The following is a 19,717-nucleotide window of genomic DNA, read 5'->3' on the forward strand; positions in this document are numbered from 1 at the left end:
GTTGTTCAGGTTGTGTTGTGTTGTATTGTTCAGGTTGTGTTATATTGTTCAGGTTGTGTTGTTCAGGTTGTGTTGTATTGTTCAGGTTGTGTTGTTCATGTTGTGTTGTATTGTTCAGGTTGTGTTGTTCAGGTTGTGTTGTATTGTTCAGGTTGTGTTGTTCAGGTTGTGTTGTATTGTTCAGGTTGTGTTGTGTTGTTCAGGTTGTGTTGTGTTGTTCAGGTTGTGTTGTGTTGTATTGTTCAGGTTGTGTTGTATTGTTCAGGTTGTGTTGTGTTGTTCAGGTTGTGTTATATTGTTCAGGTTGTGTTGTTCAGGTTGTGTTGTTCATGTTGTGTTGTGTTGTATTGTTCAGGTTGTGTTGTGTTGTTCAGGTTGTGTTGTTCAGGTTGTGTTGTGTTATATTGTTCAGGTTGTGTTGTTCAGGTTGTGTTGTGTTGTTCAGGTTGTGTTGTATTGTTCAGGTTGTGTTATATTGTTCAGGTTGTGTTGTTCAGGTTGTGTTGTGTTATATTGTTCAGGTTGTGTTGTATTTTGGTCACACTGAGATTTGAGAATGAAGTTAAAGGTCACAGGATACAGAAGGAATTCCGAGCTCTTGTGTTTCATCCCAAAATAATGTCCAGCATTCCACTGTAAGAGTGTGTGGAGTGTGTGGGTTTAAGAAGCTACGCATGTTTAAGGCAAACACACACACACACACACACACACACACACACACACACACACACACACACACACACACACACATCTGATTTGATTGTATAACAGTGTACAGCAGACACTTCACATTAAAGACAATAAGTAATGATTAATATGTTAAAGTTTATATTTAGGAAACATTTGTGTGTGATGTGGTGAAGATCTCTGTGGTGAAGATCTCTATGGTGAAGATCTCTGTGGTGAAGATCTCTGTGGTGAAGCTCTCTGTGGTGAAGCTCTCTGTGGTGAAGATCTCTGTGGTGAAGATCTCTGTGGTGAAGATCTCTATGGTGAAGATCTCTGTGGTGAAGATCTCTGTGGTGAAGCTCTCTGTGGTGAAGATCTCTGTGGTGAAGCTCTCTGTGGTGAAGATCTCTGTGGTGAAGATCTCTGTGGTGAAGATCTCTGTGGTGAAGCTCTCTGTGGTGAAGATCTCTGTGGTGAAGCTCTCTGTGGTGAAGATCTCTGTGGTGAAGATCTCTGTGGTGAAGATCTCTGTGGTGAAGATCTCTGTGGTGAAGCTCTCTATGGTGAAGCTCTCTATGGTGAAGCTCTCTATGGTGAAGCTCTCTGTGGTGAAGATCTCTGTGGTGAAGATCTCTGCAGTGTCAGTGTTACAGCAGCACTTTGTACCTGTCACAGATAAAGCTGAAGACTTCCTACATCTCCAGGACACTGAAGTTCACACTTCATGTGTTTTCTCAGTAAGATGAAGAGAGATAATAAAGACTGGAGAGAGAATAACAGCTTATAGCAGCTATAACATAAGTCACATCAGGAGCTTGTTAAAGCAACATTCTACAGCAACTAATGTAAACATAAAGAGATGTGAATTGTATTGTGGGTGAAAAGCAGTGGTGTGATTGCGGAGGTTCAGTCGTATGTTTATAGTGAGGCTATAAATGTGTAGTAAGGTGGAAGGTTTGAGACATGAACACACGGGCGAGAGGACAAAGGTTCATGATTCATTTGTAGCGCTGCTGTGTAACAGGACCCAACACTCCTCGTGTAGCATGAGCGAGTCCGGGCCCCGATCACTGTTACATGAGCGAGTCCGGGCCCCGATCACTGTTACATGAGCGAGTCCGGGCCCCGATCACTGTTACATGAGCGAGTCCGGGCCCCGATCACTGTTACATGAGCGAGTCCGGGCCCCGATCACTGTTACATGAGCGAGTCCGGGCCCTGATCACTGTTACATGACTGAGTCCGGGCCCCGATTACTGTTACATGAGCGAGTCCGGGCCCCGATCACTGTTACATGAGCGAGTCCGGGCCCCGATTACTGTTACATGAGCAAGTCCGGGCCCCGATCACTGTTACATGAGCGAGTCAGGGCCCCGATCACTGTTACATGAGCGAGTCCGGGCCCTGATCACTGTTACATGAGCGAGTCCGGGCCCCGATCACTGTTACATGAGCGAGTCCGGGCCCTGATCACTGTTACATGACTGAGTCCGGGCCCCGATTACTGTTACATGAGCGAGTCCGGGCCCCGATCACTGTTACATGAGCGAGTCCGGGCCCCGATCACTGTTACATGAGCGAGTCCGGGCCCCGATCACTGTTACATGAGTGAGTCCGGGCCCTGATCACTGTTACATGAGCGAGTCCGGGCCCCGATTACTGTTACATGAGCGAGTCCGGGCCCCGATCACTGTTACATGAGCGAGTCCGGGCCCCGATCACTGTTACATGAGCGAGTCCGGGCCCCGATCACTGTTACATGAGCGAGTCCGGGCCCTGATCACTGTTACATGACTGAGTCCGGGCCCCGATCACTGTTACATGAGCGAGTCCGGGCCCCGATCACTGTTACATGAGCGAGTCCGGGCCCCGATCACTGTTACATGAGCGAGTCCGGGCCCCGATTACTGTTACATGAGCGAGTCCGGGCCCTGATCACTGTTACATGAGCGAGTCCGGGCCTTGATCACTGTTACATGAGCGAGTCCGGGCCTTGATCACTGTTACATGAGTGAGTCCGGGCCTTGATCACTGTTACATGAGTGAGTCCGGGCCCCGATCACTGTTACATGAGCGAGTCCGGGCCCCGATCACTGTTACATGACACTGAAGGCCTTACAAACATCTCTACATAAAAATGTCCACCACACACTCTACACCACACACTCTACACCACACACTCTACACCACACACTCTACACCACACACTCTACACCACACACTCTACACTCTACACTCTACACCACACACTCTACACTCTACACCACACACTCTACACCACACACTCTACACTCTACACTCTACACCACACACTCTACACTCTACACCACACACTCTACACCACACACTCTACACTCTACACCACACACTCTACACCACACACTCTACACCACACACTCTACACTCTACACCACACACTCTACACTCTACACCACACACTCTACACCACACACTCTACACCACACACTCTACACTCTACACTCTACACCACACACTCCACACTCTACACCACACACTCTACACCACACACTCTACACCACACACTCTACACTCTACACCACACACTCTACATCACACACTCTACACCACACACTCTACACTCTACACTCTACACCACACACTCTACACTCTACACCACACACTCTACACCACACACTCTACACCACACACTCTACACTCTACACTCTACACCACACACTCCACACTCTACACTCTACACTCTACACCACACACTCTACACTCTACACTCTACACCACACACTCTACACTCTACACCACACACTCTACACCACACACTCTACATCTACAACCACACACTCTAACACCACACACTCTACACCACACACTCTACACTCTACATCTACACCACACACTCTACACTCTACACCACACACTCTACCCACACCTACACTCTACACCACACACTCTAACACTCTACACCTCTACACCACACACTCTACACTCTACACTCTACACCACACACTCTACACCACCACACTCTACACCACACACTCTACACCTACACTCTACACTCTACACTCACACACTCTACATCACACACTCTACACCACCACTCTACACTCTACACTCTACACCACACACTCTACACTCGACACCACTACACTCTACACCACACACACTACATCCACACACTCTACACTCTACACTCTACCCATACACTCACACTCTACACCACACACTCTACACTCTACACACCTACACTCTACACCACACACTCTACACTCTACACCACACACTCTACACCACACACTCTACACACAACACCACACACTCCACACTCTACACAACACCCTCTACACTCTACACACCTACACACACTCTACACCACACTCTACACTCTACACTCTACACCACACACTCTACACTCTACACCACACACTCTACACCACACACTCTACACCACACACTCTACACTCTACACTCTACACCACACACTCTACACTCTACACCACACACTCTACACCACACACTCTACACTCTACACCACACACTCTACACTCTACACCACACACTCTACACTCTACACCACACACTCTACACTCTACACCACACACTCTACACTCTACACCACACACTCTACACTCTACACCACACACTCTACACTCTACACCACACACTCTACACCACACACTCTACACCACACACTCTACACTCTACACCACACACTCTACACTCTACACCACACACTCTACACCACACACTCTACACCACACACTCTACACTCTACACCACACACTCTACACTCTACACCACACACTCTACACCACACACTACACCACACACTCTACACTCTACACCACACACTCTACACTCTACACCACACACTCTACACCACACACTACACCACACACTCTACACTCTACACCACACACTCTACACCACACACTCTACACTCTACACCACACACTCTACACCACACACTCTACACTCTACACCACACACTCTACACCACACACTCTACACTCTCGTACAAATCCACCACACTCTTACACTCTACACCACACCTCTACCCACACACTCTACACTCTACCCCACACCTCTAACACTCTACACTCTACACCACAGCACTCTGACCAACCACACACTCTACACCCACACCTCTACACTCTACACCACACACTCTACAATCTACACCCACACATTCTACAACTCTACACCACACACTCTACACTCTACCACACATCACTCTACACCTCTACACCACAACACTCTACACTCTACACTCTACATCCACACACTCTACCTACCCACAACACTCTAACACTACTACACTCTAACACATCTCTACAACTATACACACACACTCTACACCACACACTCTACACTCTACACCACACACTCTACACTATACAGCTCTACACCAAACACTCTACCACTCTACACCTCTAACACCACAGCACTCTACACTCAACCACACACTCTACACCACACACTCTACCACTCTACACCACACCTCTACACCACACACTCTACACTCTACACCACACACTCTACACCACACACTCTACACTCTACACCACACACTCTACACTCTACACCACACACTCTACACTCTACACCACACACTCTACACCACACACTCTACACCACACACTCTACACCACACACTCTACACTCTACACCACACACTCTACACCACACACTCTACACCACACACTCTACACTCTACACCACACACTCTACACTCTACACCACACACTCTACACTCTACACCACACACTCTACACCACACACTCTACACCACACACTCTACACTCTACACCACACACTCTACACCACACACTCTACACTCTACACCACACACTCTACACCACACACTCTACACCACACACTCTACACTCTACACCACACACTCTACACCACACACTCTACACCACACACTCTACACTCTACACTTGTTAATTATTTCCCTGTAGCAGAAGAACATAGTGTAGATTATTAGATCTTAATTCCACCATGAGCTCTGATGTGAATATTACAAAGTTTAATCTCACTGATCATGTGACCTTAATCCTACACACACTCATTATATAACACTGACAACAGCATGACGTGTGTGTGTGTGTGTGTGTGTGTGTGTGTGTGTGTGTGTGTGTTTCGTCTTGTTAAAGAGCAATACATTGCTGATAAAATGGCTGAGAGTTGTTATACTTAAACATCATAATTCTCCAGTAATTCTAGAATAATTTGAAATTAAATGAATAAATGTTCAGTTTAACATTGTTAACATTTTTCTCTGGTGGTTTTCAAAATGTTTGTAATCTTTATTTTTTGCAAATAATTTTACTTTTGTTTTTAGGAGAATTTTAGAGATTCACACTTCGTTAATAGGTTTCTGAATGTTCGCTCAACCTTGATGTTTTTTAACTTATGTCCTGTGTGTGTGTGTGTGTGTGTGTGTGTGTGTGTGTGTGTGTGCGCACACACATGTGTGTGCGTGTGTGTGTTAATAGTTAATGAGGATTGATACGGCTGAGTGTCAGGTTTCCTCTCACATCGATCTCTCAGCTCAGACAAACTGCTCCCTCATGGCTCCATTCAGCTCTAGTACATTGATGATTAGCACAGAATGTGTTTGTGTGTGTGTGTGTGTGTGTGTGTGTGTGTGTGTGTGTGTGTGTGTGTGAGAGAGAGAGAGTATTTATCTGACAATACAACAACAGGAAATGACCACATGCCTCATTCCTGTTTTCTTTATATCTGCCTCCGGTTTTGCATTCCCAGCCTGTGTGTGTGTGTGTGTGTGTGTGTGTGTGTGTGTGTGTGTGTGTGTGTGTCTGTGTGTCTGTGTGTCTGTGTGTCTGTGTGTGTGTCTGTGTGTCTGTGTGTCTGTCTGTGTCTGAGTTACAAGACCATTTATTTTAGAATGACAGAAAAGTGTGTGTGTGTGTGTGTGTGTGTGTGTGTGTGTGTGTGTGTGTGTGTGTGTGTGAGATAGAGATCAGTACATTATTAGTACAGCACTGATATTATTAACTAAACATAAACATTATATTATTTATGTTAATCATGTATAAAGCTACTTATTAAGTAGAACTTGTAATAAAGCAGAAGCACTGATTCAGACATCAGCTTCACTTTCACCTGATGTGTGTTTGTGTTTTCTATTAAACACATTTTGCTGAGTTGATTAAGTCTCAGTGTACAACTGGGAGGTGCATTAAATTACTCATGAGTTATTCAGTGTCACCAGGTCAGGATGAGGTTCTCTTTTGGTTTTGGTTCCAAGCAGAATTTCTGTAAAGTTGTTCTGGGACAATGTGTGTTGTTAAGAGATATACAGTGGATTCAATAGAATAGAACAGTCCCAAGTTCTCCAGAGGAACTTTTAGTGGAGGTGTAGAGACAGATACAGGAGAAAGTCCAGGAGACTTGAGGGCTGAGTTTGGTTTGTATTTAAGGGGTTTAGCAGACAGAGTGACGTATCTGCTGTGTTTCTTATCTCATCTCTCATTTGTCTTTCTTTCTGAAATTATAGAACAGTGAGCATGAGCAGTTCTTATTGTCCCTTATGTCCTGACGTTTGTTGTGTACATCCTCTGTCTTACTGTGTCTGTGGGAATTCTCAGATCATTTTAACAGCATCACCTGCAGGACGAGAGCCCTCATATGTGCTGGAGACAAATCTGCATTGCATTCTGGGATTTTACTTTGACCCTGCTGTGCTGTATGTGACGTAACATGATGTGGAATGATGGTGGAAGGTTTCTCACTGATGTTCTATAGGTTTTGATGTGGTCAGATTTGGTGGTGCTTTGTTCTTCTCCACAAGGCTGCTGGAGGTTCCTGCATAAATCAGCAATGGAGGGTCACACACAGGGTCATGGCAGCTAAACACCACGAGAGGGGGGGGGGGGCACCTGTTTTACTCACTAAAAGCTCTGTGTGGATTGTCACGTGTGTGTGTGTGTGTGTGTGTGTGTGTGTGTGTGTGTGTGTGTGTGTGTGTGTGTGTGTGTGTGTGTGTGTTTTGGATTCTGTATCCTGATTAAACTGGATATGGGTTAAATCTGTAATGAACTCAGTAATTATGTTGACTTATCAGAGTAATTACGCTGGACAACAAACTGTTGTAGAAAGGACATTATTTACATTTAAATTATTTACATTTAAATTATTTACATTGACATTATTTACATTGACATTATTTACATTACATCATGTCCTGTCCAGTGTCACCCAAATGAGGATGATGTTCTGAGTCTGGTTCCTCACAAGGTTTCTCCCTCGTATCATCTCAGGGAGGTTTCCCTCACCACCTTCACCTCAGGATCGATCATTAGTGATAAATGTTAGAGATAAATAATAACGTAGTAGTTTTGTTTCTGTTTGTATACTAAGCTGAGACAATAATAATGATTAAATCAGCCCTTTAGTCAGGTGAGAACTCACACTTTGGCTGATTTCATCTTACTTCCAAGTGAAGGGATGAAGTGGTTTCCTGCTTCATTCAGAAACAGACTTCATTTATCTTTTTGATGGTTTAATCATTTAAAGTGAGAAGAACCAAATGAAGCAGAAGAATGAGTTTGTTCTGATCTGTGATGGTCCCTCAGCCTCAGGACTTACTCTGAAATTTAACTTGTATTTAACCCTGAAGTTAGAATTCTGTCTGCCTCCTTTTTATCAGTGTTAGAGGAATGTACAGAGTTCAGCAGCTGAACAGCAGGAGATGGTTTACTGACTCAACACCGTCACCAGCAGTGACCTCTTACTTTAGTGTTTATCTGTGTTGGGGGGAGGGGGGGATTCCTTTCAGAAGTGCTCTGTGTTTCAGTCGACTTGGAGACAGTCTCATCGACTGAGTGATCATTTACTCACTTCCTGTTTGATGATGTCATTGTCAATCCTTCCTGAGAGTTAAAAATAAACATGGATCCTGAGATCAAGACCTGGAACTGACACAGTGTTAGACGTGTTGGTGCGATGGAATGGAACACTGTACTGGGTAATATGGTAGTGTGTAGGGGTAGTGTGTAGGGGTAGGGTGTAGGGATAGGGTGTAGGGTGTAGGGTAATGTGTAGGGTGTAGGGGTAGTGTGTAATATGGTAGTGTGTAGGGGTAGTGTGTAGGGCTAGTGTGTAATATGGTAGTGTGTAGGGGTAGTGTGTAGGGGTAGGGTGTAGGGGTAGGGGTAGTGTGTACATGTAGGGTGTAGGGGTAATGTGTAGGGTGTAGGGGTAGTGTGTAATATGGTAGTGTGTAGGGGTAGTGTGTAGGGGTAGTGTGTAGGGGTAATGTGTAGGGGTAGGGTGTAGGGTGTAGGGGTAATGTGTAGGGTGTAGGGGTAGTGTGTAATATGGTAGTGTGTAGGGGTAGTGTGTAGGGGTAGGGTGTAGGGGTAGTGTGTAATATGGTAGTGTGTAGGGGTAGTGTGTAGGGGTAGGGTGTAGGGGTAGGGGTAGTGTGTAGGTGTAGGGTGTAGGGGTAAGTTTACTAAGATGGAGGTGTGTGTGTGTTATACATTAGTTTACTAAGATGTAGGTGTGTGTGTGTTATACATTAGTTTACTAAGATGGAGGTGTGTGTGTGTTATACATTAGTTTACTAAGATGGAGGTGTGTGTTATACATTAGTTTACTAAGATGTAGGTGTGTGTGTTATACATTAGTTTACTAAGATGGAGGTGTGTGTGTGTTATACATTAGTTTACTAAGATGTAGGTGTGTGTGTGTTATACATTAGTTTACTAAGATGTAGGTGTGTGTGTGTTATACATTAGTTTACTAAGATGTAGGTGTTAGGTGTGTAGATGGAGGTGTGTGTTAGGTGTGTAGATGGAGGTGTGTAGATGTAGGTGTGTGTTTGGTGTGTAGATGGAGGTGTGTGTTAGGTGTGTAGATGGAGGTGTGTGTTAGGTGTGTAGATGGAGGTGTGTGTAAGGTGTGTAGATGTAGGTGTGTGTTAGGTGTGTAGATGGAGGTGTGTGTTAGGTGTGTAGATGGAGGTGTGTGTTAGGTGTGTAGATGTAGGTGTGTGTTAGGTGTGTAGATGGAGGTGTGTGTTAGGTGTGTAGATGGAGGTGTGTGTAGATGGAGGTGTGTGTTAGGTGTGTAGATGGAGGTGTGTGTAGATGGAGGTGTGTGTTAGGTGTGTAGATGGAGGTGTGTGTAGATGGAGGTGTGTGTTAGGTGTGTAGATGGAGGTGTGTGTAGATGGAGGTGTGTGTTAGGTGTGTAGATGGAGGTGTGTGTAGATGGAGGTGTGTGTTATACATCAGAGGAAAGTCTTCTAAATTTCTATATATGTTATAAAGCTCCTAATTTTATGTACTGTTAAATACCATTGTTTCATTCATTTATAAGCTGTAGAGCTGAACAAGAGGGCAGGACAATGTGGAGGTGGGGCAGTGGAGGTGGGGCAGTAGGGGTGGGGCAGTAGGGGTGGGTTTGGGGTTATTAGGTCATTTCCTGTTTGCTCATTAATTGATCCAAACCACTTACTGTTTAGTATCTGATGTCATTTATGTCTTATATACACTGAAAGCCTGTCTAACCACTTAGAGAAACTATTAGTCAGTCCAACACACACACACACACACACACACACACACACACACACACACACACACACCACACACACACGCACACACACATACACACACACCACACACACACACACACACACACACACACACCACACACCACACACCACACACACACGCACACACAGATACACACACACACACACAGATACACACACACACACACACACACACACACACACACACACACACACACAAACACAAACACACACACACACACACACACACACACACACACACACACACACACACACACACACACACACACACCACACACACACACACACACACACACACACACACACACACACACACAAACACACACACACACACACACACACACACACACACACACACACAAACACACATACACACACACACACACACATTTAATTTAATTCTAGTTTATTTGTATAACACTTTTTACAGTAGACTTTGTCTCAAAGCAGCTTTACAGGAACATAAAGATAGAACAAAAGATTAATATAAAGATTAATATAATATAAAAGTCCCAGATTAATATTAGATATATATAAATGTGTATGTATTTATCCCCAATGAACAAGTCTGAGGTGACTCAGGTGACTGTGGGGAGAAAAAACTCCCTTAGATGGTAAAGGAAGGAACCTTGAGAGGAACCAGACTCAAAGGGGAACCTCATCCTCATCTGGGTGACACTGGGGGTGTGATTATATAACCTCATCCTCATCTGGGTGACACTGGGGGTGTGATTATATAACCTCATCCTCATCTGGGTGACACTGGGGGTGTGATTATATAACCTCATCCTCATCTGGGTGACACTGGGGGTGTGATTATATAACCTCATCCTCATCTGGGTGACACTGGGGGTGTGATTATATAACCTCATCCTCATCTGGGTGACACTGGGGGTGTGATTATATAACCTCATCCTCATCTGGGTGACACTGGGGGTGTGATTATATAACCTCATCCTCATCTGGGTGACACTGGGGGTGTGATTATATAACCTCATCCTCATCTGGGTGACACTGGGGGTGTGATTATATATATATACAGTCTTACAGTCTGTCCTTAAACACCACATGGAGTTCACATCTCCTCTTAGTATGTCTTAATACTTCACGGTATCCAACTGGAGCTGGTAGATCTGTAGATGTCTCAGGATTCAGCCTCATCTCAGTGGAGGTCCAAAATCTTCATGACACAGAAGACGATCTGAGCTGCTACAATGTCTGGATGCCTCGGGATGGTAGAAAGAGAGAAACAGTGGAGAGGAATTAATACATTTGGTCTGATGTAATAGTGCACAATATTATGGGATGTATTATGTGTACAGTATTATGGGATGTATTATGTGTACAGTATTATGGGATGTATTATGTGTGCAGTACGCTGACTAAAGAGATGTGTCTGAAAAAAATGCTACTAAAATATTTTTTAAATAAAAATAAAATTCCTCAATCTGTTTTTCTGTGTGTTTAGGTGATGGGTGTAAAATGTGATGGAGTCGAGGACTTGTCGACTCTCACTGAGCTCAACACACAGGCCATAATGCACAACCTCTACCTCCGTTACCATAAAGACCTCATCTATGTAAGACACACACACACACACACACACACACACACACACACACACACACACACACACACACACACACACACACACACACACTACAGGTCGACGCTGTAGGTCAAGTCAGTCTGCAGTCATTATTCACAACAAAGAAAACCAACAAGAAATAAAAGAGGAAACTCTTAGAACTAGGATGAAGAACAAACAACACTGAAAACAGGAAACTTAAAAACTTATATCTTTATAATTTATATTTCTTTATAATGACACGTGGGTGAGCTGAAGACAGACTGGACTGAAAGGAAATGAGTGTGACCTCAGCGTCGATAAACCAAAGGATTAAGTTAGTGTAAAGTGAGATTAGTCAGGACTGGAGTTCTCTGTTAGATTAATCCTCAGGCTCATCACAAACCTGACCTGACCTCTAAGCTTTACTGGGACTCGATCTGGGGTCAATTTGGGAATTAATCTGGGGGTCAAACTAAGACAAAGAATTAATCTGGGTTAAACTCCAGACTAGGATTTGATCCTTGGGTGAAGTTGAGACTTCTACTTGGACAGGATGAACTCTTGCCTCTGAAAGTCTGAGTTAAACTCGAGACTGAACTTTGACTAGGATTACACTTGGTCTGGTCTGAACTCAAGACTGGAATTTATTCTGAGTTAAACGTTAGACTTGGAATTGATTTGGAGTGGAATTTTAACTGTGAAATGGTGGTAAACTTCACTAAGACTGATACTTTATCTGAGAGTGGGACAGGGCTATAGGGGCTATAGGGGCTATAGGGGCTATAGGGGCTAAACAAAGGGACGAAGGGTAATAGATCAGGGACATAAACCAGAGGCATAAACTGTCACAGCCTGATGCAGGGGCTGGGATTGGATCAGAAGGAGAACTCAAGACTAGATTCACTTTAACTGTGAGACATCACTGCAGACTGAGAGCTTACATTTCACACATCCATCTTGTGCTAAGTGAATCCCAAAAGTCAACAATAGTTCTGTCTATAAATACATCTAATGTAGTTTCTGTACATTCTGTGGTCAATTATAATGAGATCAGTGCTGCATGGATCCATTTGTGCTCATTACACAGAGATTATCGATTAATAACCAAAATAAAACCAGGACAGGATGTTGTTAGGCAGAAGTGTTCAAACAGTGTGTGTGTGTGTGTGTGTGTGTGTGTGTGTCTGTGTGTGTGTGTCTGTGTGTGTGTGTGTATCTGTGTGTGTGTGTCTGTGTGTGTGTCTGTGTGTGTGTGTGTGTATATCTGTGTGTGTGTGTGTGTCTGTGTGTGTGTGTCTGTGTGTGTGTGTGTGTGTGTGTCTGTGTGTGTGTGTGTGTGTGTGTGTGTGTGTGTCTGTGTGTGTGTGTGTGTATCTGTGTGTGTGTGTCTGTGTGTGTGTCTGTGTGTGTGTGCGTGTGTATATCTGTGTGTGTGTGTGTGTGCGTGTGTGTGTTTAGACGAACATTGGCTCCATCCTGGCTGCAGTAAACCCCTATAAGCAGATCCCCGGCCTGTATGATGGTGAGGCTGTACAACTTTACAGTAAATGCCAGCTGGGTGAACTTCCTCCTCACATCTATGCCCTTGCTAATGAGTGTTACCGCTGCCTGTGGAAGAGATCTGACAGCCAGTGTGTACTCATCAGGTCTGTACCTTACACACTACCTGCTAAAGGTTCTGCCTTCCCCCTACAGCAGGGACGTCTAATCTAATACACAAAGCACTGACACAGAACACCTGATTACACAGAATTAATCAGCTGATATTAACTCTTGGTTGTAATGAAAACTGCCCTCACGCTGAGCCTTTCATACTTATGTGTGTATATGTTGTGTGTGTGTGTGTGTGTGTGTGTGTGTGTGTGTGTGTGTGTGTGTGTGTGTGAGCAGTGGAGAGAGCGGTGCTGGCAAGACAGAAAGTACAAAGCTGCTACTGAACTTTCTTTCTGTAAAGAGTCAAGGTTCATCAGAAGCTGCAGTGTGTGAGAGATCCAACAGAGTGGAACAGGCCATTATACAGAGCAGGTAACACACACACACACACACACACACACACACACACACACACACACACACACACACACACACACACACAGAGAACATAGTGTTCAAACACAGTGTGTGTGTGTGTGTGTGTGTGTGTTTGTTCTCGCAGTCCCATAATGGAGGCATTTGGAAATGCTAAAACAGTGTACAACAACAACTCCAGTCGCTTTGGGAAGTTTATCCAGTTGCACTTCTCTCAAAGCGGACACATTCAGGGCGGCTGCATCACTCACTACCTCCTCGAGAAGGTTCTCTGTTTTATTTACTTATTTTTCAGTGCACTTTATTTGTTTGTCAGGTGTGTTTATTGCTTCAGGTTCGACATTCTATTGATTAATTAATAAAGTTTTTCACTCAGAACTTTCAGTTGTCAAGAAGTTATTAATAGAAAATTTCTGCATCTTATTGAACTACACATTTAATATCCTGTGATACATTCTGGTGGTGTTGTGTTTCAGAATCGGGTTGTTCGGCAGAATCCAAGAGAGAGAAACTATCATATATTTTACTCATTGTTGTCTGGAGCTGATAAACACCAAGGAGGTGAGTCTGTTTAATGGGGGGTGGGGTGGGGTGTGGGGGCTGTCAGTGGTTCTAAAGCAGCACCTAATCTATGTGACTCTGCAAACTTCAGTCTGGCTGTAGAAGTTGTGTACAGGACAAGACAAGCAAACTCTTCTGAAAGTATTGGAACAAGACCTATATATAAACACAGTATATTTTCTGCTATACATTGGAGACATTTATGAGATCAGAATCTGAGACGTGTTGCTCAGTTTTGTGTTAGTTTTATTGTCCTGCTTCATGATGCATTTCTCTGTTCATTATTATACAGAATGTTCCACTAATTTACTGATCAAATAAGTTAAATTAATATAGTAATAAAATGTATAATGAGAAGGACATCAGTTTTGGTCCATAACTGGTTCAGGTCTCTACAGTCAGATGTTTCCCTTATTCCATCATTTAGTAAAATCACTTTAAAAGCACATTTAATGTCCTGATTGAAGAAAGCCTGAGACCGACGGCTACAGAAACCTGCATGAACATGATCAATGTGGTCCAGAGCATGTAAACACTGAGAAGATGCATAAATATATATCACATCACCACGGTCTAGCACAGACAGTAAAATGGAGGCAATTACTTTTTTTTCCTCAAGAGGGAGGCAGGACTTAAACCAGTCTTTTTTTAAACCAGTGCATCACATTGAGCTTTAAATTCATCAGCTGCAGAAGATCCAGTTTCAGTACAAACCTGAAAGTCCTTTACATTTCTGCTCTCATTTTTCTAAAGGTGGATTTTAAGACCTTCACCCTGCCATGTGGAAATTGGTGGTGATGTCACTATTTAGATAAAATCGTTGTCTCACTGTGTTTCTTTCATCAGATCGATCTGTGTGGTGTCTATTTCTCAGTACATCACTGGATTGTTTCTTTTTCAGGACATTATTGTGTTCTGTATATTCAGTGTTTGTGCAGTGGCTCTGATGGACTTTCTCTCACAGGCGCCATCCTGTGGACAGATCTGCAAACTGATAAAAATCCATTTCAACCTGTATTTAATGTAAATACTTGTGTGTGTGTGTGTGTGTGTGTGTGTGTGTGTGTGTGTGTGTGTGTGTGTGTGTGTGTGTGTGTGTGTGTGAAGACATGTATCTCCTGCTGGATTCTCCTGCTGATTATCACTACCTCAGGCAGTCAGGGTGTGTTCAGGATGGAAGTCTGGATGATAAACAGCTCTTCCTCAGTGTGATGGTGAGACACGTTCGTCCTCTATTTATATATAATTCTTATTCAGTAGGTGCACTTTTGGTAGTTTGTCTATATTTTATAGTTAATCCTATCTTACTACCACAACTGCACTGTTGTTACACCACATATTAATTCTCTATAACAGTAGTGCAGGTTTATATTAAATGCACTCGATCTGATATGTTATCATTTCCATAACAGCAGCTTATTCACAAGGATGTGGACAGCAGACTGTTAAAAAGATATTGTATTAAAAAAAGGACTTGTGCAAACTTTGGCTCTAATTTAATCTTTGCATCTAAATTTAAATGTAAATATATAAATGTGACTTTAATTCTGTAATATTAATGTGAACTTATCCACTGTTAATGATATATTTTAATAAATTATTTTTATTACACTGTTCCACTGTTGATTATTTTCCTTTTGCAGAATGACTTCTATGAAAGTTAGTTTCAATAGTTGTGTTTTTAATCACAGCACCACTAGATGGCACTAGAGGGAGCATTTCACTGCATGTCGTACTCTGTATGTATGTGTATGTGACAAATACATTTTGATTTGATTTAATTTGAGGGTCGAGCAGAGGAAGGTTTATTCTTTTTTTGTATACTCACATGCAATTGTGTGTGTGTGTGTGTTTGTGTGTGTGTGTGTGTGTGTGTGTGTGTATATGTGTGTGTGTCCAGACTGCTCTAAAGGTGATGGAGTTTAGAGAGGAAGAAATCCGTGATGTGTTTAAAATTCTGTCTGGAGTTTTACACATCGGCAACATTGAGTTCATGACCGCAGGGGGCGCTCAAATAACGTCTAAAGGAGGTCAGTATATTTTGTTTGTGTGTGTGTGTGTGTTTGTGTGTGTGTGTGTGTGTGTGTGTGTATGTATGTGTGTGTGTGCGTATGTTTGTGTGTTTATGTGTGTGTGTCTGTGTGTGTATGTGCGTGTGTATGTGAGTGTGTGTGTGTGTGTGTTTGTGTGTGTTGTGTGTGTGTGTATGTATGTGCGTGTGTGTGTATGTGAGTGTGTGTGTGTGTGTTTGTGTGTGTGTATGTGCGTGTGTGTGTGTATGTGCGTGTGCGTGTGTGTATGTGAGTGTGTGTGTGTGTGCGTGTTTTTGTATGTGTGTGTGTGTGTGTGTGTGTGTGTGTGTGTGTGTGTTACTGCCACCACAGTCACACTACAGTAACTGCTATGAGGAAAGAGAAGTGAAGAGGTGTTTTGTTCTCTCAGGGACGATGCTTACATTTACATTTACATTTCTCTTTTATCCAGAGCAACGTACAAAAGTGCTTTTAATTCTCTGTCATTGAATATGTTAACTCTGGTTCACTAGGTTACAGACTTAACCATACCATGAGTCAAAAACACTGTTCAAAGTTTTATTTTTATTTTTTAAATACATCAGACAGGGAGTAACGTGCTAGTTGAAGTGAATTAACTTCATGAATAAGTAAGTCTTCAACTGTCATTTGAGAATAAGCAGTGACTATACTTATAGTATGGAAATATAGTTGTGTTGTGTACTTGCCTCTTACCCTGAGAGATGGTGGGACCAGTGGAGCAGTGCTGTTGGTCCTGGGGTAAGAGGGAGCTGGTCCCAAAGTTCAAAGTTTTGAATCTGATGTGTTCAGCTACCGGAAGCCAGCGGAGGGATCGCAGCAGTGAAGTGGTGTAAAGAACTTTGGCAGGTTGTAAACAAGCAGCTAGACCTGCCAGCAGTGTGTTACAGTAATCCAGTGTAGAAATGACAAGAGACTGAACAAGTACCTGAGCAGTCTGTGTGGGGAAAATGGCCGAATCCTTCTAATGTTGTAGAGAAGAAACCGACATGAGCGAGTCACATTAGGGACATGAGAGGAAAAGGACAGATGACTGTCCATGGTTACCCCAAGGGTGTGAGCTGTGGCTGAAGGGGAGATCAGATCGTTGTGCAAGGATATAGCAAGATCGTGACCTGGGGATGAATCACCTGGGATGAACAGCAGGTCAGTTTTGTTAGGATTGAGCTCCAACTGATGAGCAGTCATCCATGATGAAATTTCTGCCAGACATGCTGAGATCCGGTCAGAAGCTGTGGTATCTGAGCCACCAAGAGAAGATAAGTTTTATTATATAAATCTTCTATATGTATCATCAGCATAGCAGTGGTAAGAGAACCCATGTGAGGAAATAACTTCACCAAGAGAGTGAGTATACAGGGAGAAAAGAAGAGGACCAAGTACTGAGCCCTGTGGGACACCAGTGGAGAGTCTGTGTGGAGCAGATGTCACTCCCCTCCATGTTACCTGATATGAGCGTCCTTCCAGGTAGGAAGTGAACCTAGTGAGTTGGAAAATCTCTTCTGCAGCCACAGTTGAGAGATGTGCCAACGAAGGTGTAGGGTAATGCATACTCTGAGATGTAAGTGCAGTCGGGGCTGAAGTGAAGGTCCGGCAGATTTCCTCAATCAAGATCTGCATCAATTTGTGATTTATTCCACTTTCTCTCAGATGATCTTAGCTCTCTTCTATTGTTACGTAGCACATCTGAAAGAAAAGGAGCAGAACAAGAAGTTTTCTTGGGTTTAGTGGACAAAGGGCAGAGGAAGTCCATAGTTGAGGAAAGAGATGAGAGGAAAGTATCTGTGGCTGAGTCCAAGGGTAGTGAGGAAAAAGATCAGGAAGAGAAGAACGAGTGCCAGAAGCTGCAGAAGAAGGGGAGACAGAGTGAAGGTTGCGGCGGGTAAGAGCGAGGGGGTGAGAGGTAGTTGTAGGTAGAACAGGGAGAGTGATGGTGAAGGATACCAGGTGATTATCAGAGACATGTAGATCAATCAGAGTCAGAGGAGGGCGGGACGCCGCCTCGCTGGGTCTTTTGACAGAGTGACAGAAAATCCATATGAGACGATGGCATCTGATACACTGATATACATCCACTGATGTTATTATGTTCATGATGTTCATGGAAGATCTGTTGCAAGTTTGCTGGTTATAATTACTAAGTTATGGATCTGTTCATTTAATAATAAGTTAATAAAATATGGTTCACATCTCACAAGTTCCTCCAGAAGCTTATTTTTTGTGTTCTCAGTCACACTTTGTTGGTGTATATTTATTATTGTCATAGCCGTGTATTCAATATGACCACTTAAGTTGTGATAGTGAGAGACTGAGTGCATCTGTTCACACTGATTTCAATAGCAGACGTCTTATTATAATGTCCATTGGTATCGATCTTAATATTTTTATGAATACATGTTTTCAGTTATGATATAACACCACTGGCACGCCATCGGGACTGTGGTCATCGTGGCCCCGACCCCGAATTCGCTGTATCGGTTCAGTGTACTGATGATTCGCTGTATCGGTTCAGTGTACTGATGATTCGCTGTATCGGTTCAGTGTACTGATGATTCACTGTATCAGTTCAGTGTACTGATGATTCGCTGTATCGGTTCAGTGTACTGATGATTCACTGTATCGGTTCAGTGTACTGATGATTCGCTGTATCAGTTCAGTGTACTGATGATTCACTGTATCGGTTCAGTGTACTGATGATTCACTGTATCAGTTCAGTGTACTGATGATTCGCTGTATCAGTTCAGTGTACTGATGATTCGCTGTATCGGTTCAGTGCACTGATGATTCGCTGTATCAGTTCAGAGTACTGATGATTCGCTGTATCAGTTCGGTGTACTGATGATTCGCTGTATCAGTTCAGTGTACTGATGATTCGCTGTATCAGTTCAGTGTACTGATGATTCGCTGTATCAGTTCAGTGTACTGATGATTCGCTGTATCGGTTCAGTGCACTGATGATTCGCTGTATCAGTTCAGAGTACTGATGATTCGCTGTATCAGTTCGGTGTACTGATGATTCGCTGTATCAGTTCAGAGTACTGATGATTCGCTGTATCGGTTCAGTGTACTGATGATTCGCTGTATCGGTTCAGTGCACTGATGATTCACTGTATCAGTTCGGTAATTCACGCATGCGCAGTATCAACAGCTCACAGTTCTCTCAGCACAACGTGTCTCAGTTCAGTGTACAGGAGTTACATATAACTCCGGGATATTAGTTTATTTAGAGTCGGACCGACTGTCAGACATGACTGAAAGTGTGTAACTTTAGTA

General features: G+C 43.4%; 1 protein-coding gene across 2 annotated transcripts in view; it reads left to right on the forward strand.

Annotated features, from left to right (window-relative positions):
- Nucleotides 1–19,717, forward strand: part of myo10l3 (myosin X, like 3) — a 66,860-nt gene that overhangs the window by 6,523 nt on the left and 40,620 nt on the right. For both annotated transcript variants that reach the window (XM_047815156.1, XM_027136813.2), the window contains exons 2-8: nt 11,703–11,813; nt 13,263–13,450; nt 13,695–13,829; nt 13,960–14,098; nt 14,309–14,393; nt 15,501–15,607; nt 16,294–16,423. In XM_047815156.1, coding sequence (XP_047671112.1) covers nt 11,703–11,813; nt 13,263–13,450; nt 13,695–13,829; nt 13,960–14,098; nt 14,309–14,393; nt 15,501–15,607; nt 16,294–16,423 — 895 coding nt within the window. The remainder of the gene's footprint in view (nt 1–11,702; nt 11,814–13,262; nt 13,451–13,694; nt 13,830–13,959; nt 14,099–14,308; nt 14,394–15,500; nt 15,608–16,293; nt 16,424–19,717) is intronic.

This window comes from Tachysurus fulvidraco, chromosome 6, assembly GCF_022655615.1.
Source record: "Tachysurus fulvidraco isolate hzauxx_2018 chromosome 6, HZAU_PFXX_2.0, whole genome shotgun sequence".
Classification (NCBI taxonomy): domain Eukaryota; kingdom Metazoa; phylum Chordata; class Actinopteri; order Siluriformes; family Bagridae; genus Tachysurus; species Tachysurus fulvidraco.